Raw genomic sequence first — 27196 nt, forward strand, 5'->3', positions numbered from 1 at the left:
ACTGATATAAATCTAACCACTGAGCAGAAGACAGTGTCCTCAAGACACATCTCTAGCAAAGTGTGACTTTCAGCCTTCTCTCAAAATTAACCCAAAATCCTGAAGAAGCTAAGCCCAAACAATTCCAAAATAATCCCTCCTGTTCTTTCATCTGACATATTAGCCAATACAGACATACAGGGGTCTGATGGGGAGAAGCAAGCACTGCTTTGGGATAAGCCAGTCTAACAGGCAAGGCTGCCGTGAGTCACCAGCATAGATGACTCTGGGTATGTCCCATGTAAATGTTATGCAGAAGGTTAAGAACACACAGCAATACTGTAATACTTGACACTGTAGGGCCAAGGGGGCTACCAATACTCCAGCCCAGTTGGTTATCTCTCCAACTATATGTGTATCTTTTAAAAGAGGGAGGGTGAGGCAAAGACTAGGACTAGGACACCATCGTGGGCGTCAACATTCAGTAACACCTGGATTCAACAGACCACTTTTGTTTATACACTGGGAATTTCCTTACCTATGAGAGTTAGCAGACACTGGGAACATATTAACAAGGAATAGTGTGGGAACCATGCTCCAGGTGTTTTTTAAGAAGAACCAGTGACTTTGCTGGGAGCTGGGAAAAAAAATATGCTAACTACTTTCTTGAGCTCCATAGTCCTTTGAGTCTTTCAGAGTAGTCAGTGTCTTTCTTCTAATTCCTTGGCTTATTAAAAGGCCATTCTTCACCACCACACTCATTAAGTTAACTTATAGGTCCCCCCACATTATCCAGGTACAGACTTAGTCTAAAGACTGACATAAATTTTGAACCTGACTTTTTTTTAATAAAGTTTTTTTCAAATTTATTGTTACATAATAGCCAACTGTAGCTAGTGGCTACCAATTAAACAGCACAATTTCTAGCACACTTCTATTATCACAAAAAGTTCTACTGGAGAGTGATGTCTACAGTCATTCATGTTCCCTTATTTTGAAACCATTAGCATTAAACTCCTACCCACAAGCTTCCTAAATGCACCTGTAACAATACCAAGTCTGTCTGGGGGGAAAGCAACTCCTGAATCCCAAGTTCTATTTATGAGGTTTAATAATGACAGAGTATAGAATTTCATAATTTCTATTTATATTTTTAACTATTCAAGAAATTTTTGTACTGAAAAGTTTTAAATTTCACTTTTAATTACCTTCTAAGCAAGATACTAAGAAAATGTGAAGTAACAATAAATTTTTAAAAATAACTCTAGCTCAGAGGGAGGAACCAAGATGGCAGCATGAGCAGAGCAGTGGAAATCTCCCAAAACCATATATATTTTTGAAAATTCAACAAATACAACTATTCCTAAAAGAGAGACCAGAAGACACAGAACAACAGCCAGGCTACATCTACACCTGCGAGAACCCAGCACCTCGTGAAGGGGGTAAGATACAAGCTGCAGCCCGGTGTGACCCGAGTGCCCCTCACCACAGCTCACGGCGGCAGGAGAGGAGTCAGAGTGGGGAGGGAGAGGCAGCCCAGGTCTGCTAAACAACCAGCCCCAGCCATCTGCACCAGAGCGCAGACACACAGTGCCTGGTGTGCTGGATACTAGGGAAACAGGACAGTAAGACCTGTGAGCGGGTCCTGCAGGCAGCGACCCTGGGACAAAAGAAAAGTGAGTGTCCTTTCAAAATCTTATAGGGACAGGGGCCTCATAGCTGGATGGAAGTGCCCCGGGGCAATCAGTCTAGTAGCTGGGAATCCTGGGGAACTCTGGGTGCCCCAACTCCCTGGGTGGCAGCACAGCTCAGAGGCCCCTCACGGTGATAAACAGCCTCCCGCCCATTTCACCACCGGCGCGACTCCGCCATAGCAACAGTGGCCATACCCACAGCAACCAGACAGAGCTTCTTCCACAGCGGCCATGCAAGAATCAGACACCCTGTCTGCACGCAGCTACCCAGCACAAGCTGCTAGGGGTCTCTGTTCTCCCAGGAGAGAGAGGCCACAAACTAGCAAGAAGGGACGATCTCCCAGCTGACACACGCACCAGCTCCCCACAACTACCTCTATCACCATAAAAAGGCAGAAGAATTTAGCCCAGTCCAAAATAGTCCAGACAACCCCTGAGAAGATAGACCTAACCAATCTCCCTGAAAAAGAATTAAAAACAAAGGTCATAACCATGATCTTCAGAGAAATATGTAAGAGCTAAGGGATGAAGTCTGGAAGGAGATTACAGAAATGAAACAATCTCTGGAAGGATTTAAGAGCAGACTGGATGAGGTGCAAGAGGCCATTAATGGAATAGAAATCAGAGAACAGGAATGCAGAAAGGCTGACACAGAGAGGGATAAAAGGATCTCCAGGAAGGAAAGAATATTAAGAGAATTGTGTGACCAATCCAAATGGAACAATATTCGCATTATAAGGGTACCAGAAGAAGAAGAGAGAGAAAAAGGAATAGAAAGTGTCTTTGAAGAAATAATTGCTGAAAACTTCCCCAAACTGGGAGAGGAAATAGTTGCTCAGACCATGGAAACACACAGAACTCCCAACAGAAGGGACGAAAAGAGGACAACACCAAGACACATAATAATTAAAATGGGAAAGATCAAGGACAAGGACAGAGTATTAAAGGAAGCCAGAGAGAGAAAAAAGGTCACCCACAAAGGAAGACCCATCAGGCTATCATCTGACTTCTCAACAGAAACCTTACAGGCCAGAAGAGAATGGCATGATATGATTAATGCAATGAAACAGAAGGGCCTTGAACCAAGGATACTGTATCCAGCATGATTATCATTTAAATATGAAGGAGGGATGAAATAATTCCCAAACAAGCAAAAGTTGAGGGAATTTGCCTCCCACAAACCACCTCTACAGGGTACTTTAGAGGGACTGCTCTAGATGGGAGCACTCCTAAGGCTAAACAGATGTCACCAGAGAAAATAAAATCACAGCAAAGAAAGGACACTAACTAAATACTAACTCAAGACAAAAAATAAAATCAACTACCCACAAAAGCAGTCAAAGGAAACACAAAAAAGCACAGAACAAAACACCCAACATACGAAGAATGGAGGAGGAAGAATAAGAAGGGAGAGAAAGAATCACCAGACACTGTTTATAATAGCTCAATAAGTGAGTTAAGTTAGACAGTAAGATACTAAAGAAGCTAACCTTGAACCTTTGGTAACCACAAATCTAAAGCCTGCAATGGCAATAAGTACATATCTTTCAATAATCACCCTAAATATAAATGGACTGAATGCACCAATCAAAAGACACAGAGTAATAGAATGGATAAAAAAGCAAGACCCATCTACATGCTGCTTACAAGAGACTCACCTAAAACCCAAAGACATGCACAAACTAAAAGCCAAGGGATGGAAAAAGACATTTCATGCAAACAACAGGGAGAAAAAAGCAGGTGTTGCAGTACTAGTATCAGACAAAATAGACTTCAAAACAAAGAAAGTAACAAGACATAAAGAAGGACATTACATAATGATAAAGGGCTCAGTCCAACAAGAGGATATAACCATTATAAATATTTAGGCACCCAACACAGGAGCACCAGCATATGTGAAACAAATACTAACAGAACTAAAGGAGGAAACATAATGCAATGCATTCATTTTAGAAGACTTCAACATGCCACTCACCCCAAAGGATAGATCTACCAGACAGAAAATAAGTAAGGACAAAGAGGCACTGAAAAACATACTAGAACAGATGGACCTAATAGACATCTATAGAACTCTATATCCAAAAGCAACAGGATACACATTCTTCTCAAGTGTACATGGAACATTCTCCAGAATAGGACCACATAGTAGGCCACAAAAAACCTCAGTAAATTCAAAAAGATTGAAATTCTACCAACCAACTTCTCAGACCAGAGAGGTATAAAACTAGAAATAAATTGTACAAAGAAAGCAAAAAGGCCCACAAACACATGGAGGCTTAACAACATGTTCCTAAATAATCAATGGATCAATGACCAAATTAAAATAGAGATCAAGCAATATATGGAAACAAATGAGAACAACATCACAAAATCCCAACTTCTGTGGGACGCAGCAAAAGAGGTCTTAAGAGGAAAGTATATAGCAATACAGGCATACTTAAAGAAGGAAGAACAATCCCAAATGAATAGTCTAACATCGCAATTATTGAAATTGGAAAAAGAACAAATGAGGCCTAAAGTCAGCAGAAGGAGGGACATAATAAAGATCAGAGAAGAAATAAATAAAATTGAGTAGAATAAAACAATAGAAAAAATCAATGAAACCAAGAGCTGGTTCTTTGAGAAAATAAACAAAACAGATAAGCCTCTAGCCAGACTTATTAAGAGAAAAAGAGAATCAACACACATCAACAGAATCCGAAATGAGAAAGGAAAAAATCACGACAGACCCCACAGAAATACAAAGAATTATTAGGGAATACTATGAAAACTTACATGCTAACAAGCTGGAAAACCTAGAAGAAATGGACAACTTCCAAGAAAAATACAACCTTCCAAAACTGACCAAGGAAGAAACACAGAATTTAAACAAACCAATTACAAGCAAAGAAACTAAAGCGGTAATCAAAAAACTACCCAAGAACAAAACCCCCAGGCCAGAGGGATTTACCTCGGAATTTTATCAGACATACAGAGAAGACATAATACCCATTCTCCTTAAAGTTTTCCAAAAAATAGAAGAGGAGGGAATACTCCAAAATTCATTCTATGAAGCCAACATCACCCTAATACCAAAACCAGGCAAAGACCCCACCAAAAAAGAAAACTACAGACCAATATCCCTGATGAACACAGATGCACAAATACTCAACAAAATATAAGCAAACTGAATTCAAAAATACATCAAAAGGATCATACACTATGACCAAGTGGGATTCATCCCAGGGATGCAAGGATGGTACAACATTCAAAAACCCATCAACATCATCCACCACATCAACAAAAAGAAGGACAAAAACCATATGATCATCTCTACAGATGCTGAAAAAGCATTTGACAAAATTCAACATTCATTCATGATAAAAACTCTCAACAAAATGGGTATAGAGGGCAACTACCTCAACATAATAAAGCCCCCCCCCCCCCCCCCCCCCCCCCCCCCCCCCACCCCCCCCCCCCACCCCCACCCCCCCCCCTCCCGTACCCCCCCCCCCCCCCCCCCCCCCCCCCCCCCCCCCCCCCCCCCCCCCCCCCCCCCCCCCCCACCCCCCCCCCCCCCTCTCCCCCCCCCCCTCCCCCCCCCCAACCCCCCACCCCCCCCCCCACCCCCCCCCCCGCCCCCCCCCCCCCCCCACCCCCCCCCCCCCCCCCCTCCCCCCCCCCACCCCCCCCCCCCCCCCCCCCCCCCCCCCCCCCCCCCCCCCCCCCTCCCCCCCCCCCCCCCCCCTCCCCCCCCCCACCCCCCCCCCCCCCCCCCCCCCCCCCCCACCCCCCCCCCCCCCCCCCACCCCCCCCCCCCCCCCCCCCCCCCCCCCCCCACCCCCCCCACCCCCCCCCCCCACCCCCCTCCCCCACCCCCCCCCCACCCCCCCCCCCCCCCCCCCCACCCCCCCCCCCCCCCCCCCCCCCCCCCCCGCCATATATGATAAACCCACAGCCAACATCATACTGAACAGCGAGAAGCTGAAAGCTTTTCCTCTGGTTTCCGAGATCAGAAACAAGACAGGGATGTCCACTCTCCCCACTGTTATTCAACATAGTACTGGAGGTCCTAGCCACGGCAATTAGACAAAACAAAGAAATAACAAGGAATCCAGATTGGTAAAGAAGAAGTTAAAATGTCACTATTTGCAGATGACATGATATTGTACATAAAAACCCTAAAGACTACTTCACTCCAAAACTACGAGAACTGGTATCAGAATACAGCAAAGTTGCAGGATACAAAATTAACACACAGAAATCTGTGGCTTTCCGATACACTAACAATGAACCAATAGAAAGAGAAATCAGGAAAACAATTCCATTCACAATTGCATCAAAAAGATTAAAATACCTAGGGATAAACCTAAACAAGGAAGTGCCCTATACCCTGAAAACTATAAGACACTCTTAAGAGAAATTAAAGAGGACACTAACAAATGGAAACTCATCCCATGCTCCTGGCTAGGAAGAATTAATATCGTCAAAATGGCCATCCTGCCCAAAGCAATATACAGATTTGATGCAATCCCTATCAAATTACCAATAGCATTCTTCAATGAACTGGAACAAATAGTTCAAAAATTCATATGGAAACACCAAAGACCCCGAACAGCCAAAGCAATCCTGAGAAGGAAGAATAAAGTGGGGGGGATCTCACTCCCCAACTTCAAGCTCTACTACAAAGCCATAGTAATCAAGACAATTTGGTACTGGTACAAGAACAGAGCCACAGACCAGTGGAACAGAATAGAGACTCCAAATGTTAACCCAAACATATATGGTCAATTAATATACAATAAAGGAGCCATGGACATACAATGGCAAAATGACAGTCTCTTCAACAGATGGTGCTGGCAAAACTGGACAGCTACATGTAGGAGAATGAAACTGGATCACTGTCCAACCCCATACACAAAAGTAAATCTGAAATGGATCAAAGACCTGAATGTAAGTCATGAAACCATAAAACTCTTAGGAAAAAAACATAGGCAAAAATCTCATGGACATAAACATGAGTGACTTCTTCATGAACATATTTCCCCAGGAAAGGGAAACAAAGGCAAAAATGAACAAGTGGGACTATATAAAGCTAAAAAGCTTCTGTACAGCAAAGGACACCATCAACAGAACAAAAAGGTATTCTACAGTATGGGGGAATATATTCACAAATGACAGATCTGATAAAGGATCGACATCCAAAATATATAAAGAGCTCACACACCTCAACAAACAAACCAAATAATCCAATTAAAAAGTGGGCAGAGGAGCTGAATAGACAGTTCTCTAAAGAAGAAATTCAGATGGCCAACAGACACATGAAAAGATGCTGCACATCACTAATTATCAGAGAAATGCAAATTAAAACTACAATGAGGTATCACCTCACACCAGTAAGGATGGCTGCCATCCAAAAGACAGACAACAAATGGTGGCAAGGCTGTGGAGAAAGGGGAACCCTCCTACACTGCTGCTGGGAATGTAAATTAGTTCAACCATTGTGGAAAGCAGTATGGAGGTTCCTCAAAATGCTCAAAATACAAATACCATTTGACCCAGGAATTCCACTTCTAGGAATTTACCCTACGAATGCAGCACTCCAGTTTGAAAAAGACAGATGCACCCCTATGTTTACTGCTGCACTATTTACAATAGCCAAGATACGGAAGCAACCTAAATGTCCATCAGTAGATGAATGGATAAAGATGTGGTACATATACACAATGGAATATTATTCAGCCATAAGAAAAAAACAGATCCTACCATTCACAACAACATGGATGGACCTAGATGGTATTATTCTCAGTGAAATAAGCCAGGCAGAGAAAGACAAGTACCAAATGATTTCACTCACATATGGAGTATAAGAACAAAGGAAAACTGAAGGAACAAAACAGCAGCAGAATCACAGAACCCAAGAATGGACTAATAGTTACTAAAGGGAAAGGGACTGGGGAGGATGGGAGGGAAGGGAGGGATAAGGGTGGGGAAAAAGAAAGACGGCATTACGATTAGCATGTATAGTGTGGGGGGGGCACGGGGAGGGCTGTGCAACACAGAGAAGACAAGTAGGATTTTACAGCATCTTACTATGTAGATGGACAGTGACTGTGAAGGGGTATGTGGGGGGGACTTGGTGAAGGGGGGAACCTAGTAAACATAATGTTCTTTCTGTAATTATAGATTCATGATATCAAAAAAAAAATAAAAATTAGTGATGTATTCATATAGTAGAATACTAAAAAAAAAAAAGGAAAAGACATATGCACCCCTATGTTTATTGCAGCACTATTTACAATAGCCAAGAAATGGAAGCAACCTAAATGTCCATCAGTACATGAATGTATAAAGAAGATGTGGTACATATATCCAATGGAATATTACTCAGCCATAAGAAAAAAACAGATCGTACCATTTGCAACAACATGGATGGAGTTAGAGGGTATTATGCTCAGTGATATAAGCCAGGCGGAGAAAGACAAATACCAAATGATTTCACTCATATGTGGAGTATAAGAACAAAGAAAAACTGAAGAAACAAAACAGCAGCAGAATCACCCCCAAGAATGGACCAACAGTTACCAAAGGGAAAGGGACTGGGGAGGTTGGGTGGGAAGGGAGGGAGATAAGGGCAAGGAAAAAGAGAGTATTACGATTAGCATGTATAATATGGTGGGGGAGGGGCATGGGGAGGGCTGTGCAACACAGAGAAGAAAAGTAGTGATTCTACAACATATTACTATGCACATGGACAGTGACTGTAATGGGGTTTGTGGGGGGGACTTGGTGAATGGGAGAGTCTAGTAAACATAATGTTCTTCATGTAATTGTAGATTAATGATAAAAATAAATAACTCTAGGGGTTCAAGTTAATTGATTTTCACATAAAAATATGGCTCACACATTACAATTAGCATGTATAATGTAGGCGGGTAGCATGGGGAGGGCTGTGCAACACAGTGAAGACAAGTAGTGATTCTATAGCATCTTACTATGCTGATGGACAGTGACTGTAATGTGGTATGTGTGGGGGACTTGGTGAAGGGGGGAGCCTAGTAAACATAATGTTCTTCATGTAATTGTAAATTAATAATAACAACAACAAAAAAACGTATGGCCTCACCGAGAAAATTTATGCCCATAGGTCTCATAATTAAGTTATTCATCATTTTGAAAAATGTTAAAATACTGAATCTTGGAACAATTAAAAATAAAATATTTTTTACCATACATTTTTAAAAGACAGCTCTGTGATAGTTAACCAATACTGAAAGGCTATAAAATAAGAGTATTCTAATCTACATCTCATTTGCATTCATAGCACAAACACTTTAATCCAAGCTGAGTACATCTATGTAGGATTTTGTTTATAAAACCCATCCTTCCCTACTTAAACACCAATAAATTACAATGCATTATAAGAAAAATAAAACATGTAAATATACATAAGCTGCAAATAAAATGTAAGGAGGTTTAATTGTTTTCCTTTATTCATCTTCTGCTTAGAAGATATTTGCTAAGCAAGCACCTTATCCAGGAATTCTGTCCCCACTCTGATACAATAACTGAGAAGCTAATTGGAAAAATGTGAAACTTACACTTTAATTCAATACTTGTAACAAAAATATAGTTTGGTTCCTTGAAAGTCCAGTTAAGAATGAGACAGAAAGGTGGGATGACCAAAGGTAAATTATAAGGCTGAGGGGGAAAAAAAGGTTGGAAGGGAAGAGAGAGATAAAAGAACCAAGATGGAATATACAGCAATAAAAAAATGTTAACAGAATCAGGGAAAGGGAGAGTGGAGAGCAAAAGGCAGTAAATTCTGGGCTTTCCTGAGCTGATTTAACTGCTTTTATTATACACGTTCATTAATTTGGCTAAAGAGGTTAAAAGTAAACTGAATTTTCTTCAAAATTCTCATTTAGCTATTTATCAGTTAAACTTCTTAAAACTTAAATTGCCTTCATAAAACCTGGATTAGATCAAGCCAATGAAAGAAGTTTATCACTTTTGGGGCCAGACCTAGTCCAAAAGTTTCCCACTCATTGTGTCCCTTAATATGAATGTTTAAAACTCCAAATATTTGATGTCAAATCTGCATAACACTAACCACATTTAAAAAATAGTTTCCTAAACCGTGATCTTACTGAAGCCAATTCAGTCCGTAAGGCTGTGTTTAATTTGAAAGTAGGTTTTTGTCATTTTGACCCTGGATGGACAAGTCATGAGAGATCACCAGCACTGCAAAACTTTAAAAATGGAATAAAAGAAAATCTTCCAACTTTTAAATTTGATGTTAAATTCTGAAAAAAAGGAAGGAAATGGAAGTTGAAAACTCTTTATAAGAGGAATAAAAGGCAACCAGACCAAACCATGATAAAATGACTTAGAAGGGTGGGGGGTGGAATGGAGGGTACAAAGCACAAATTAAATTACAAATAGAGGCCCCACTGTTAGTTTCTTTTAAAAAAGTATTGATATTCCCTTTTAGGAGTTGTGCTAAGGCAGTTAATGCTTAGGTATGACGATTAAGGACCTTTTAACTACTTCCCAGGAAACTGACTCCAAAATTACTAACAGAGACAGTAAGATGGTGAGGATAACTAAATTTGAGACTGCAAACTCCGTACATAATAAAATTAATTACTGACACTGTCTTTTACATACTGTATCACATACATAGTTTCCCTTTAATAGCATAGATATACAGCAAGACTCCTTTTTAAAGAGCATCTATTAAAGGATTAAATTTGTTAACATTTCCTATCACCAAATAAATAATTTGTACACACTTATTTTTGGATACCAAGTCATGGCACAATTAATGAAAATTTAAGTCAAAATGTTTTCTAAATGCTTTTTAAAATTCGGCATTTAGTAGATTCAGACATTGAGTCACTCTAAAATTATTCAGAATTAATCCCTAACAAAATGTTAATCCTTAATATCCCCCAGAATATAGCATTTCACACTAAGTGACACATATTACTGGCATAAATTTCTAAAGGACTTCTGCAAGTTAGCAGTACCTTTCCTATCTAAATGCCAAAAATCCCTGACTAGCCTTATTTAAAAATAGCCCTACAAACAGAGAAAACACACCTTGCAAGTTCATTTCCAAGGGAAAGCCCTGCCCAGACGGTCTCCATTTAGGAGCAATGATTCACCTTTTCATTGGTGGAGAAGAGAGGGGGCTGGTGTTGCCAAAGATAGTCTGGTAGGAAGCATGCTGCTGGGTCATGCTCTCCTGCTTAAGTTCAAGAACATCCTGAGGTGTCTGCTACCTGAATCTTTTAAACCTTCAGTCATAGAAAGACTGAAAAGGCAGGATAATTTTCTCCCTTAGTATTTCAACCCTATTCAATTAAAAATCCTTGTAAGGATAAATTTCTTCTTACCATAAAACTAACATTTAAAACTTCTTATACTAAGTTTGTGGCTTGGATTGAAACAAAAACAGCTGTTTGGACAGAAAGAGTTGCTCTGAACAAGAAAAATATTAGGCATTTTCCCCCCAAAACAGTCACATGTTTGCTTGGTATGCAAAAATTAATTTCTGAAATAACTCAATTTTTTATTAACTCCAGCTTTCTTAAGCTGGGTTATATTTCCTTTTTGAAAACTGAATTATTTACAGATAAACATATTTTTAACGATTTTGTCTGGTACAAGGGAAATATTATTGCTCAACAAGTCTACTCCCTTAACATGTATTCTTTAAAAAGTGTTTTACTGTTCAATTAAAATTAGTATAAAAAACCCAACTCACTGGCAAAGTAGAAAGAAGGGCTTGTCTCCTTGTTGTATGGTAATTTGGGGCATGCTGAATTTGGGAAATAGAAAGGTAAATTAGCCTTTTGAGGTGTTCATTTTCCTAATTTTCTGGAAAGGTCAACATACTTAGTAATTTCTTCTTGTATTCATGCATAATTCATTTTTCTTATTTTACAAGCGATGTCAAGCACTTTAAACATTGCTACAAAATTAAGTAAGAGGGAGCTGAACCCAAAGACACTTTTCTTCTGTATTGGGGTATCAAGTTCCGCATGCCGACTTGCTTAAATGAAAGGAATAAAATCATTACCTAATAAAAAGACCACCATGACATTCCACAGAACAGTCTTCATGTAAGTAACGTACCAAAATAAAACAGTAATTACCAAGTTTAATTCAAAAGACTCCAACAATTTTGCAAAGTATTACTGTAGAAATGTCATTCTGTAAGATGTTTATGCCTCTGGTAGTGCATCCAAAAATAAAGAAATGTAACAATAGAAATATTAAAAACACAGGTACGACATTTCTTATTCCATTAAATAAAGGTGTGTGTGTGTGTACATGCACACTTGAAAAAATATGCACCAAAATGTTACCAGGTGGGTGTCAAGTGGAGGGCTAAATGGGTGCATTTTAAATCTTTTTGCCTACTGTATTTTCTAATTTATCTCCATTAAACTATCAAAAACAAAACTAAAAAAGGATCCTAGATCTAACTCTTCCTGATAGCTTTAGAAAGCAGAGAAAGTTTCCATTTTTACTATTTCTGAAAGGGGAAAAAAAACACTTCTGCCATAAAACAAAGTTAGATGAATTACAAGACTGATGTTAAGGAAACAAAAAGTAATTTCTTAGGAGGGAGAGGCAGAGGCACTGATGAGACTTAGATTCAGGTCAAAGAGATGTAGCTTCTAATAAAATCTTTTCTAAGACAGCTAGAATTTAGAGAACAAGGTCAATAATTACTCAATGCACATGTATTCCTTAGTAATTTAACTGTTCAGCAATCTGTTGGAATATTTATATTAAACATACCAACAGTTTAAAAACAATAGCCAGTACAAAAATCAAATGAATATTCATATTTGACCTGATTGTTTATAGGTCATATTGCATGATCAAAACCGAAAGTTTCTGTGATGAATGCCCTTGTACTGTTCACCATGTAAGAATTTATTCACTATGTAAGAATTCGTTCACCATGTAAGAACTTGTTCGTTATGCTTCAGAAGATTGGAGACTGACGAGAATTGGGGTTGAGATGGATTAATGATTGTACATTGAGCATTGACCCCCCTATACTGAATTTTATTGTTGTTAACAACCATTTGATCAATAAATATGAGAGATGCCCTCTCAAAAACAAAAACAAAAACAAAAACAAAAACAAAAAAAAAACAATAGCCAACCTTTCTTTTGCAGTCATATACTGGTATCCTTTCTATTATCAAAGTCTTTTGCTATATCCATAACAATTAACAAAAAGATGACAAATAATTGTCACAAACATCTGGGTGCATATTCTTTTGTTTGTATGCAAAGTTTCCAAATCTAGATAGGATGTAACTTAATAATAAATAAATTTCATCAAAATATGTTTCCTTTGGAGATATAAAATATAAATTGTTTTAGGGAAAATTAGCATTTCTATACAACAGTTTTGTCTTAGTTTAAAATAATGCACTTAAGATATATCTATAGTTGGCATAATCAACATTTACAGATCTAAAATAAATTACTGAAGAATTAATTAACTTACTTTAGCAGACTAAACTTTGGCTTATGACAATAAAAAACAAAGTAATTCACTACGTAGTGTTCTAAGGCACGAAGTATCCAAAAGAAAAACCTTAATCATCAACAATCATACCAAGTCCACAGTCTTGCACCTAGCCTGCCCTCATCAAAGACATCAATTAAATACAATTGTGTAATTTGCAGGAAAGCAGTTCAGATCTGGTTGAACTGCCTTCTCCTGGCATTAAAGAACCTGGCTTTGATGACTAGTTTATTACAGATTTCACTGGACATTAGGTCTAGTGTTCTGTTTTGTTTTCAGTATTTCCTATTTATCCACACATGAATGTACTTCAGGGTCTAAGGCCAAACTGTTTTTCAAGCGGAAATGTTCTAAGAAGGTAGCTTAAAAACCATTAGTGCTTCAAATACAGTATTTACTGGCTGTTTCAAGTCAATGAACATTCATCCAGAGACAAAGCTAGATGTTGTAGTGAGTGAACACACTGAGGAGAATGATTCTGCTCAACATCGCAGCATAACTACAATGTCTCAAAAGCATGGGTATACAAATAGCTATTTTTTCAAAGCAATGGAAATTTTAGCTCAGGAGTTCCAGATCTTATTCTAAAGGGAATATTCCAGAAAATGGAGCAAAGAAATGTTTTTCCCACTTGTTAAATCATGATGTATTCACCAAAAATGTATTAACAATCACAATGAATTTTTCACCTAAGCCTTTAGCAAACTGGGAAATTGTTGAAATGTATACAAACTGCATAAAAGCCAGTGTGATGAATCAGTGGGTGCCTTTTTATATATACTCAGTCCTGGCTAAAACAACTAAGCACAAGCTAATGACAAGAGATCATAACCAAAATCATAAGCCAAATCAGTCTAAGCATACTTTCTAATAAAATTACTGATGGAATTCTTCAAACAATGTTTTCCAAAATGCAGCAATTATATAATCTTATTTAGGGGCACAATACATAACAGAAAGTTTTAAGTGATAATGTAAAAAATTAAGATCAGATCTAAGTATTTTATAAAGATAATGCCTTTAATCATGTAGAAGCCCTATCATTAGTGAACCTATGTGACAGGAGCATGCCTTCAGGAAGAAAGTGCTAAGATTATGCAGGTAACCAGAAGGGTGATTACTGCTGTCTGAGTCCTACTCCTATTAACCTGCAAATGTTATAAACTGTTAAGCTAAAGTTAAAACAATGAAAAATTTATATTAGTCATTCACAAAGTTTAAAAAGGTTTAAAAAATCGAAATGTCCATGTAATTACATGTAACTGTCATTTCACTTGCATAGTGGTATCCTTTTCAATTGTATAAATAAACTTAAATCTCTCCTCCCACTCCAAAAAACTGAAATGCTGCTGGGAAATCCTAAATGACAGTACAGGTATTCTCAGAAAAGCTCAAAACAAACCTTATGTCTTACTGAAATTGGTACTAATTATAAGTGCATTTTGAAAAATGTAATATGGAACGGCCTATCAATTCTATATCACAAAATATACATGGTAATCTTATTTCAAAATACTCAACATTGAAAACCACATTATTTTAGTACTTTAGACAGCTGCTAAGTTAACAACCTACACTAAGTTCTCAGGCCACAAAAGTAAAATGGTAATTTCGGCTTAGTATTCTTACATATATTGTTAATTTTGTGTAAAATGTTTCTCACTTTCATTTTACCATTGTTTATATTGATTAAATGTAAAGCATGAATCATGTCTAAAGCAAATCTAATATCACACAATTTTGACCACTTAAAATACAGCATGATGAGAAACACAGTAGCAGTTTAACAACTGCTTTCTTTACTGTAAAACTTTCTTGCATACCTTAGGCAGGCATAGCAAATGATAATACTGATGAGGAAAAGAAGGAAGATACCTTTCTCCAAAAGAGATATTTTTTCTGTTACACATATCAATACATCTCTTTTGAGGTATGGCGCAACAGTTGAAGACAAAGGAATTTCAGGAACAGAAACAGAAATGATATGCCAAGACTTGCAAAGCAGGTCAGAGACAGAAATGGGTCATCTTTTTTTTTAATTCTTAACTCTCAATGTCATAAAAGGCCAAATTATTCTTAAACAGAGTGTTTTTTCAGATTTAAAAGAAACTGAGTATAGTCAAGTCACACATACTGAAAAAGACAAACAAAGTGCCCTACCATACATCGCATGCGTCTGCTCATGAGCCCCGTACTGAGTTGCTGAAGAAGATACTAAACCAGGCTGGGCATGTGTTGGTGGTGCCATCATTCTAGCATTACCCTGTATTACAGGACTATAGACGTGAGGATGCTGTGTCCAAACAAAAAACAAAGAAAAAACATTATATTATCAGAAAGAGTCAGCAGATTTTAGTTAGATATCTTAACTCCATGGTTTCCAGTAACAACTGAAACTTCTGAAACTTATTTTTGCAACTTCCTTGGAAACAGTTACACAGATCAGCAATCTTCTAATACATACTAAAAAGTACCCTCCCAAAATCCTTAGCTATATACCTCACCACAAAACAAACCATGAAATATAAAAGAAAACCTTTTACCTTATTAAAAGTTAAAATTAAAAATTATTTAAATGGCAAAAAATTAAGAGTTGGGTCATACTGGCCTTACCTGAGACTGATAATGTGGCACATGCTGAACAAGAGGCTGATTTGGAAACTGCTGAGGGCTATAGGCAACATATTGCGTGGAATAAGCTGGTGGAGTGGCCACAATTGGTGGGCCTGCTGCTGAGGCTGGGTGCATCATGGTGCTCTGATGATGCTGGTCTTGCCGCTGTTGGGGCATATTTGGTACTGCAGAGAGAGATGATGCCTCTCCTTAGTATAAAATATATGAATATGGTCCACAAGGCTTTGCGTGATTTGACCCCTCCCACCTGCTTCTCCAATGCTGTACCACCGTCCCACCACTTCAGCCACTCTGGGCTGTTTTCCTATCACACAAGCTATTCCTCAGCCTCAAACACTTACCCTCAACCACCCCAAGCTTGGGTAATTCTGACTTGACTTTCAGGCATCAGCTTGAAAGGAGCTTCCTTACAGAGAGCCTCTATGATGACCCCTGCCCCCACCTTGATCAAGTCCCTGCAAGACTGTAACAGCACTATGAAACAGTGTTTCGTACATACTACTTCTCAGGTAATCCTTGATTGACACACCAATTGCTAAAGAAGGGCATGGGATTTATTCAAAGAACACAAGAACAGCAACAAAAAAGCTGAAACAGACCATAGCTAACCTTAACTCCATTTTTGTGAATTGCCCACCACTGAATTTTTACACACCTTCTTGTTCTTTCTCAAACACAGCATCACAAAAATCATGTAGCAGGTTTCTAAATAGCCCATTCATTTGTTTTTCATTATTCCATACAAATTTCTGCCCATGGTCCTCCCCGTTAAAGGTCTAGTTAAAAATTTGGCCCAACTGTCATCTCCTCTGTCGTATCTTCCCCAGTCTCCCCCTCCCCACGCCACCCACCAAAGGAGAGTTAGCTTCACGCTCTGTATCCCTTCCCTTACTTGTTTGTCTATTATATCCTTGACTATTGTCTATGACAGGTTTATGGTGCAACGTTAACCAAGTCACTTGAGGGAAGCAATCATGAACCACTGCTTACAAGGCATGAGACACAAAGAATGTATAATATAACTTGGTGTACGTTCACAAAATCATCAGAACTAATTATGTGAGTAGCTGCTAATACACAATTAGAATTTGGTTTCTATTTTAAATATTTGACATTTTTCGCTAAAAATGTAATGGCTGTTGAAATTTAGGAAGAGCTACTAGTTATGTGATGTTTTATCTATTTAGAAAAGCAAACTTGAAAACAGAAGAAACCAATACAGTAGTATTTTACTAAGTTTCTTTAGAATCTACATATTGAAAAATCATGTCCTTTTAGTAAAGAAAAGCCACCCAAACTCAGGTGTCCTTTTTATCAAGTGAAAGTTTGTCTAATTATAAGCTCACTGAGTTTAACCTATTTGTTATTTTTTTGATACTTGATTATGATCCTTGTATAATAAAAAATACAAAAAGCTAACCAAGTTTACTGCTTTTTAAATTCTAGCTACAAAAAAATGCTTGAATATTATCTTAAAAGATAAAAAATTAACACTACAAAATTCCTCCCTCCATTTGCATACCATTCTCTTCCCCCAAATCAACCACTGTACACAGTCTTCTAGAGATCATGCTCTATGCATTTGCACATAGGCATATCCATGTATACAGAGAAATACTTGGTTTTATGGTGGTAGTGTTTTTTTCCTAAATTGAATTAAAAGATTTTTTTGAATCTTACCTTAAACTACAGTTTAGATGGACCATACGTTAGCTATTTTCTTATGTCAATGGTCTTCAATGGGGAATAATTTTGCCTTTCAACAGACATCTGGCAGTATCTGGAGACATTTTAGGTTGTCACAACTAGGGGAAAGGGAACTTACTGCTAGCAGCCAATGGGTAGAGGCCAGGGATGCTAATAAACATCTTACAGCACACAGGACACCCCTCCTTCTCCCACACAAAGAATATATGTCCAAAATGTTAATTTTGCCAAGGCTAAGAAATTCTGCTTTATGTTAATCAAGTTCTTGAATTTGGCATATTTTCAAACAGCACAATTTTTCTCACAGGTTGCAAAAAAGAAAATACTGCATTATGTACCAAGAAGACAAAGAGGTGGTTTTGTGCAAAGGTCCTACTATAATGCAGGAAAGATATGCCTTATGGCTGCATTTCAGAACCAAGTCCTTGACTTTGCCTGTTAGTTGACAAAATATTGTAGCAGCGTATAAAATTAACATAAAGAGAGCAATAACCTTCATATATAGTATTTCATTAACCTACTTCATAAGTAACTACTTAGAAGATGCAATGGAAAAAATGACCCCAGTTTACATTAATAATAAATAAAGAAAATACCTAAGGCACAAACCGAAGAAACACAAAATCCTTAAGAGAAACTTAAAAACACTACTGAAGATACAGAAGCAGATTTAAACAAGTGGAAAGGTGTAATTTGTTCTTCCATAGGAAGATTCAATATAAAGATAGCAATTCTCCCCTCATTTAACTCATAAATCTAAAGTTATTCTAATAAAAATGCCAACTAGCAAACTGAATGTTAAAAATCAGTGAGTTTATACTAACATAACAACAAAACCCTCACTGGTCAATACTGGGCACAATCCTGGCTTGCCTCTTGGCTGATAAGCAGTTACAAGAATAAACAAATTTGTTAAAATTCACCAAAACATACACTTCAACAGAATCCATGCTATTGTATGTAAATTAAAGAACAATGCAACTGGTTAAGATTTTTTGGATAGCCATTTAGAACAAGATAAACTGGATTCATACCTTACAATGTATGTAAGAAAATTTCCAAATGTGTCAGAGATTTAAATGTAGGAGGGCGGGAAAGGAAGTTATAAATTTTGGAAGAAAAGGCACATGAATTCTCTTATTAAACATAAATGGGGAAAATCTTTAAAATTATAAATGAAAAAATCAAAAGGTAAAACTTAGGAGAAAAATATAAAACTTCTAAAAAAGACCACATGGGAAAATATTTAGAACTCTGGAGTATGCAAATAAAGCAAACAAAAGCACAACTATTCAAGAAAAATAAAAACGGACTCCAAAGACATTCAAGAAATTGTTTCAAAAGCATGTATCAGAGAAAGAACTTGTATACATCTATATTCTTATGATTCAGTAAGATAAAATAAAAAAGAGAATGAGGGAAATCTTGATACAGTGACATGCAGTAATTTCTAGGAAATATGATGCCTTTAAACAAACAAAAAACCCCCACAGGTGCAGAACAGCACATATAGTGTGCATCCTTTTGTGTATGATGGAAAAAAAAAAAAACGTCAACAAAGACACCAAAACAATTTAATAAGGATAGAGTTGTCCTTTCATCAAGTGGTACTGGAACAAGTGGATATCCACACGCAAAAGAGCGAATGTGGATATTTACCCTCACACTGTACACAAAAATTAACTCAGAATAGATCACTGACCTAAATGTTGGAGGCAAACTATAAAACTCTTAGAAGAAACCACAGTAAATTTTTGCAACCTTGAATTAGGCTATAGTTTCTTAACTATGATACCAAAACATAAGTAAGCAACAAAAACACAAATAAACTGAACTTCCATCAAAGTTAAAAACTGTGCTACACAGAGAAGGCAAAAAGTGAATCTGTGGCATCTTACTACACTGATGGACAGTGACTGCATTGGGGTATGGGTGGGGACTTGATAATATGGGTAAATGTAGTAACCACATTGTTTTTTCATGTGAAACTTTCATAAGAGTATATATCAGTAACACCTTAATAAAAGAGCAAAAACTGCTACAAAGGATACCATCAAGCAAGTAAAAAGACAACCCATAAAATGGGAGAAAATATTTGTAAATTCCTTCTCTGATAAGGATTTATATTCAGAACACAAAGAACTCTTACAACTCAGCAATTAAGAGAGCAATAATCTAATTAAAAACTAGGTCAAATATTTCAATATCCAAAGAATTCCAAATATTTGAATATCCATAATAAGCATAGAAAAGATGCTCAATATCAGCAGCTATTAGGGAAATACAAATCAAAACCATCATGAGACACCACTTTATAACCACTGGATGGATATAATCCCCAAAACCAGACAATAGCAAGTGCTGTTGAGTATGTGGAGAAACTAGGAACTCTCGTACATTATTGGTAGAATAAAATGGTGCAGCCATTTGGAAAACTGTGTGGCAGTTCCAACAAAGTAATTACTCCAAGAGAAATTAACTTCTAAGTCCACACAAAAACTTCTGCACAAATGTCCACAGCAGCATTATTCACAGGTAGTCAAAAAGTCAGAACAACACAAAGAGGCAATAACTGATGAACAGGTAAAACAACATTATTCATCCATAAAAAGGAATGGAGTGCTGACAAATGTTCCAATATGGATGAACCTTGAAAACATGATGCTAAGTGGAAAAATTGAGACACAGAAGATATACAGATGATTGCATTCACATGAACTATCCAGAACAGGCAGATCTAGAGAGAAGAAAGTAAATTAGCATGCCTAGGGCATGAGTATGTATGTGCATGGCGGGAGGAGAGGGGAGTAACTGCTAAGGCACGCAAGTTTCTTTTTTGGAGAGATGAAAATGTTCTAAGATTGACTATGGTGATGATTAGACAACTCTGAGAATAAATTAAAAATCATTGAACTGTATACTTCAACAGGTGAATTTTATAGTATGTCAATTACATGTAAATAAAGCTAATTTAAAAAACAATGTACATTTGTAAATAAAAAAGTGTATTTGTGTAAAAATAAACATTGTAAAGATAAATAGAAAATAATGATCACCTGCTAATGACGGAAGGAATGGATGATCCACCTACTGGGATGGAAACGATGAAGGAAAGTACAAATGGAGAGCCTGGGATGGAAGCAAGATTTCTGATTGACCTTTTTATGTAACTTTGACTTTGAGAGAATATAAATATCTTGTACCTAAGAAATAAAATTAAAATAAAAAAGCTATCCCTACAAATGGAAACAAACTCTATGAGATTAACCTACCTACGTATCAAATTGTTGACATAAGAGTGACTACAGAAGTCAGTATTTTAGAAGTAACAAGGGTACCAACTCCTTACTCTGAAAACTGGCACTTAAAAAAAATTCTTAGTGAAACATATACTAAGGTAAGTAATACTCACAAGACATTTAAAATTTTATCCCATAGTCTAACAATCAGACAACAAATATTTTGAAAATATTTTACACACGTTCTAGGAAAATGTAAATACCCTGGCAAGTCAGATGGCCCCCAATGCTTCCGTCTCCTTGTATTCACACCCTTCGATAGTACCCCCTGCTCCTGCACTGTACCAGGTTTGCTCTTTGTGACCTATAGCATATGACAGAAGTTATGTCATCCCAAGGTTCTGCTGTAAAACACACTGCAGCTTCCATTTAAAGTAAGCTGGTTTCTCTGAACACTTATTTTCGGAGAAGCCAAGCAGCCATGGCAGGACCAGTATTATCCTGCCAATAGCTCTGAATATGGAAGCAGATCCACCAGCCCATTAGCCCTTCAGATAGCTGCAGCTCTCGTCAATGCTACTTCATAACAGACTCTGAGGCAGAACCACCCAGCTAAGCCACTCCTGGATTCCTGACCCTCAGAAACTGTGTGAAATAATATGTTTGCTGATTTAGGCCACTAAAGCTTTACAGTAGTATGTTAAGAGGTAATTACTATTTCTATAAGGTCTTCAATATAAGAGAATGAGAGATGCAAGCAAAAATTCACAGTAAAAATCTTGCAATGTTAACTTGAATTGGATGTATCAATTTGAATTTCTAGATTATTGAAAAGAAAAAAAAAAACGGCATTTCCTAGTTTTGTCCACTGAAAAGACTTAGAAGCAGTAACTCAAAAGTAAGGAGCACGTCCTAGAACCAGAATATGGGTTTCTAAACACTATTCCCTAGTAAAAAGAAACAGGGTTCCTTGGAGGAATACTGATCCTGGTTTAGGGTAGAAAAAGATCAGCTTGAGACATTTCATTTGTAGCAGAAAGAAACTATCCGAGACAAATGAAAGGACAGAGGAGTCAACCTGAATGGATTGCTATTGATCAAAGATGGGATGGGATAAGAGGAGCAATAAGAAGAATTAACTGAAACACAATGAATATATAAAAATATATGAAAATCCATCCATCCATAATATTAAAAAATAAAAGAGGGAGAAAGAGTCACATCCTTAAATCGAAACAATTTCACTGGACACTACTGATAGTAAAAGGGCACCAAAAACTCACTAAAAACTGACACTTGAGCCAATTTCAAGCATTTAAATCTAAGCATTTACCCTAACTTTCCTGTACAAACCATTTCAGAATAATTAAATAGCCCTAGTTGGAAAGAATAGTCCCTTACAGAATGATTCCAGCTAATAAATGGAGAAGAAATGCTAGGAATTCAGAAATAACCGTTTCCAAGTTTCTAATTGCAACAGTTCTTAAAGTATAGTCCCAGTCCAGCAGCATCACCAGCACACTGGTTTTATAAATCGCACTGGAAATACAGATTCTTAGGCTATGCCTTAAACCTACTCAGTTGGAAACTGTGGACTGGAAACTCTGCAGATGAGGGCAAGCAATCTGTATTTTTTAACAAAACTCCCCAAATGATTCTGATGCACACTAGAATTTGGGAACCTCTGCCTTAACGAAAAAAATGATGTTTAGCATCAATCAATGAAATAGATGAAAGATTAACAGAAAACTTCACAACTGGGGAGGGAGGATCAGGCTGGCACCACCTGAACCTTTAATCTTACCGTAACTCAGAGGAGGACCAGATATTGTACACTTCCTGAATGAACCAGTATAGAGCACTCAAACATTTTAAAAGTGTTCTTATCTCCTCCATCCCCAAAAAAACTTAAACCTGAATATAATCGATGACATCACAAGAAGAAAAGAGAAATCTAGAATGTGGTACATAATCTACATAACAACTGGTTTCTGCCACAAAGCAAAAGTAGGGGGGAAGAAAGGCAAAATTACACACATGTAATAAATGAAACAATGTGTAGACCTTATTTTGATCCATATCAAAACAAACTAATTGTAAAAATATATTCTTGACTCAGTCAGGGTAATCTGATTACGGTGGTTATTAGATGATAAAAAGGAATTTATTTCATAAAGTGTGAGAAAAACACTCTGGCTACCTAAGAAAACTGTCCATGCTTGTAAAGATACACTCTAAGATGTACAACTCAAATGGCATGCCATCTGGGATTGTCTTAAATAATTCTGCAAAGAAACAAAGTACACCTTAAGTAAATATGGCAAAATCTTGATGATCATTGAATACGAATGATGGACAAAGCAAATATCTAATCAGTTCCCATCTTAGGACAGCATGTTTAAAGCTGATGTTCTCTGCAGTGTGCCAGTTCTATCTTATTAGAGAAGTCTCCATAAAACTGGCTGAGGTACCTTCAGAGTATACCATTTCTCCTCTACTAAAATGACAGTGCCTCTGAATTAAAGTGCATCTCTCTCATCAGAGAGCTATGGTATAGTGCCTTGCTTTCACTGAAATAATCTTTCACATTTTAACATAAAAACATTCCCACTGCATTGTTTTAAGTAACCATTAAAATAGCCCCAAACCAGGTCATAATATACTAACACCCTGATTTAACCTCACTCAAAATGGCACTAAAACTTTTTCCCTGAAAATTTTCAGGCCCTCAGAATAAGATTAATTCCATAACCAGACAACTTTATATTATCTAAGGTTAGGTTCTCTCCACAGGTTCCAGCATTCTAAGGCCAAGATAAAGGACATCATACATGGTTAAAAAAATACATACATATTATGAGTTTTAATTACTACACCCACAAAGTAATTATAATTACTTCAAACACTAAGGAAAGCATATTCACTTAAGAAGTTAATTTTTTATGTCAGGAGTATAATTACTGGGCATTGAGAAATGTTTCTTTTTATAGAAATTATTCTTATTTCTATTATTTCTCAATAAAATAATAGCCATTAACTGCTGTCAATTACCTAGGTGACAAAAAAAGAAACCCTTTAGCATTTTTCAACATTACAAGATTTCAATATAAATGTTTTTTCCCATGAAGGCTCTTTAATCACAGAAGTATAGAATATTAGATTACATAATCTTTCCACTTTGAAGATGACAAAACATTCCTCTAATAGGACTTTGATGGTTTCTAAAGTGAGCTGCCCTCTGCTCAAAAAGAAATTCTGGGTTTTGGGGAGAAAAAAACTGTAGTTAGTAAAAAGTAAGGTCATCAGCAACCTGGTAAATTAATTTAGTAAACTCTTCAAATTTACCATTGAAAATTTTTGAATTCAAGTATTCTTTTTGAAGATCCTGAACAATCACAAAAATCACAAATCTCTGGTTTTGTTCATAAAAATGCATGACATACCTTATTTAATGCTGGACTTCAAAAGTCAAAACCACAAATATTTACTCATTATACATTGAGTTAGTTCATTCATGCAGCATGCAGACTACAAGCAAACACAGGCAGGATTATTCTCACCTTTACCTGCTCTATATGTCTTGGCTTGATTCACTGGCATGGGCGTCATAGGTATAGGGTATAAAGGCTTGAGGGAATTAAAAAAAAAAAAAAGATCAGGCTCTCGAAGTTAATAAGAACGTATTTTACGACTCTCTCTCAGTTGTATATTGCCAGGGAGCTAGCTCTGAGATTTTCTGATACTCTATGAGTCATCATTAAAAATAAAATCACAGCCACAGTCAAAAAGGACAATCCCCAGACTACAGTAAATCTAAGTATCTTTCTCACCAGAAAACATTCTCAGATTTAGGTCTTTACATGAACATATTGTATCACTGTATGTCTCATCTTTTCAAATACTTCTCTTACACCATCACTGTCTCAAGTCACCAAACACCTCAGAGTCCTTGGTGTCGAATACAAATAGATAGGGAGAATAAATGAATATCAAATTCTATGACTTACTTGCACACCTGGGCTCACTGGGACTGGATACATCATATTTGGTGCAAAACAAACCGGCTGAGTATAAACTGGAGTTGGCTGCTGATGACCCACCATAGATGGGCTTGGTTGTGCTTGAGGCCGAGGCGAAGTTGGGGTGGTAGAAGGCTTTGGCTACGAAAACCAAAATCAACTATCTTAAAGTGAAAAGCTACCTAGTGCGATTTGAAGGCTGATTTTCCCCATCTTTCTATTTCACTTTCTTTCACTTCGTCCCTCTGAATGAAAAAACTTACTGAAAATAAACTTCTACATGTTTCAAAGTAAGAAAAAACACTTGGAAGAAAGTTAAATTCTGCCAATTAATAATATTATTAAAAATATTAGTGATTTTTAAGGAACTGGAGAAAGTGTCTTCAAAATTAAAAAATAAATCTATCTTCTTACAAATTCAATAGAATAACAGTTTATCTACGAACCTGAGAGTCTACCTAGCTAACCATCCTCAAATTCTGAACCAGAAAGAATCCAAGATTTTCCCCATGTCAAATTGATGATAAAACAAGGATCTTTTTATGGCTCAAAATATTCATTAGTGGCCATTTAAGAAAAAGGAAGTTAAAACTAAAAGTTGTTTTAGCATTCTATAACTGAGTTTAGATGACAGATATGGGAATAGGAATATTACCAATATTAAAAAACTAATTTTTAAAGACTAGGTCACATAAAAGAGAGAAAAAAACAAACTCACCTGAGAAAAGGAACGAGGGTTGAACTCCTTTGCATTGGGATTCAATGTTGACTTCCTCACCTGCCTAAACCAGAAGAAAAAAAGAAAAAAAACAGTGAAATCTGCATGGAACTTAGGTTTCTCTAAAGCCCTCTACAGCTGACTTTAAAATAATGCTAAACACATACTAGATTTAAACAATTCTCACTAAAAGAAAGATCATTAAATCCTCTTCATTAAAACACACATAATATTTCCCACTCCTTAATCTGATAAAGACTGGTCAAAAAGGAATCTTTTTTTAGAAAGTGCAATATATGATGTTCCTCTCAAATGCAATCAACAAATACTTAAATTGGAAGGACAGTGGACTCTCACAAGATATTCTTAAAAACGATCCTTAATACACTGATTATCTAGCATGCAGTATTTTTTTTTCCAGTTTCCTTGTATCTTTATTGGTTTTTTTAGTTAAGGTATCATTGGTATACAAGCTTAAGAAAGTTTTCACATGAGCAACATTGTGGTTTCAACATTCACCCATATTATCAAGTCCTCCCCAACCCCATCACAATCACTGTCCATCAGCGTAGTGAGATAGCCTGTGGTATTTTTTAATGTGACAAAGTATTTCCTACATGACATACCTTGGGAAAAAATCATAACTCTAATAAAAACTTCTGCATCAAAATCAAGAATAAGCACTCCTGGGTTATTAGTAGGCTTCACTCCACAATTTCAGCTGTTTAACTGTGTCATCAAACCCAGAACAAGTAAATCAATGGTGGTTCGGTTAGGTCCTGAGACTAGCCCCCAAAAGTCCATTTAACTGATAATGGGTGTGCAGAATTAAGTCTACCTTAACAAATCTAACCATTAACTAAAACACTGTTTCTGATGGACAACACTGAATTCCAAGTAGGGGCACCAAATACTTCTCTTTGTAGCAGTGGCAGTTCTCAGTCCTACCAGCATAAGCCAGGAAGTGGGTACTGAATAGCCTCCAGGGGATACAGGTCCCAAAAGCCAGTAATTTTTCAACTCCCTGTACATTTACAGAAAAAGCCTTTCTTAATTTATGCCTACTATTTTTGTCATGGGATGCAGAAAGGGAAGGAGGGAAGAAGAGAATAGGGCACAATGACCTAATTTACTTAAGATGCCATTTGTTTAGACGAGTCATTTGCAAGTTGAGGGCCACTTACAAAGCAGCCTAAAAGTCTCAGATTCTTGAGTTGGAAGGCCTGGACACCTAAGAAAAAGTTAAGTAACAGGATGTGGTAAATTCCAGGTTTACTCACTCAGCTGCATCTTTCTTTTCCTCTTTATCATCTTTCTCCTGTTTACATCCTGGACTGGAAGTCTGAACCCCCTGGGATGTGACTTCGGGGCCCCTCTTGTGCTCCGCGTTACTGGGGACAGATGGGGACGCGCTGGGGCTGCTGGGCTTGCTGCCACTGGTGCAGGTGCTGCTCTCAATGAAAGAATCCTTAGCATTCGATTCGATTTTGTCTTTGATCAAATCTCTTGATTTTTCTCCCTCTCTGTTTTTGTTTAGCAGTTGATCCATAGATTCCGAAGTAGAACTTGGCTGTAACTAAATAAAGGAAATAATTATACTTACATATTTTAAATAACTCTTAGTCATCAATTTTCTCTAAGAGCACAAGCAAACTAGTATTATTTGC

The 27196-nt window shown here is 37.3% G+C and overlaps 1 protein-coding gene across 7 annotated transcripts in view; it reads right to left on the reverse strand.

Annotated features, from left to right (window-relative positions):
• ATXN2 (ataxin 2) overlaps positions 1-27196 on the reverse strand; it is a 148059-nt gene that overhangs the window by 34316 nt on the left and 86547 nt on the right. For 4 of the 7 annotated variants that reach the window (XR_012125345.1, XM_073222193.1, XM_037014357.2 and 1 more), the window contains exons 15-21: positions 26810-27105; positions 25530-25593; positions 24800-24952; positions 24353-24419; positions 15826-16010; positions 15373-15505; positions 11425-11478 (exon numbers count right to left, since the gene is read on the reverse strand). Coding sequence is in view for 6 of the 7 variants with exons in the window: in XM_073222193.1 (XP_073078294.1) it covers positions 11425-11478; positions 15373-15505; positions 15826-16010; positions 24353-24419; positions 24800-24952; positions 25530-25593; positions 26810-27105 (952 nt within the window). In the remaining variant the exon portion in view is untranslated. The remainder of the gene's footprint in view (positions 1-11424; positions 11479-15372; positions 15506-15825; positions 16011-24352; positions 24420-24799; positions 24953-25529; positions 25594-26809; positions 27106-27196) is intronic. The other 3 variants (XM_037014354.2, XM_037014356.2, XM_037014355.2) reach the window with 3 other exon arrangements.

This window comes from Manis javanica, chromosome 15 (genome assembly GCF_040802235.1).
Source record: "Manis javanica isolate MJ-LG chromosome 15, MJ_LKY, whole genome shotgun sequence".
In the NCBI taxonomy this organism is placed as follows: domain Eukaryota; kingdom Metazoa; phylum Chordata; class Mammalia; order Pholidota; family Manidae; genus Manis; species Manis javanica.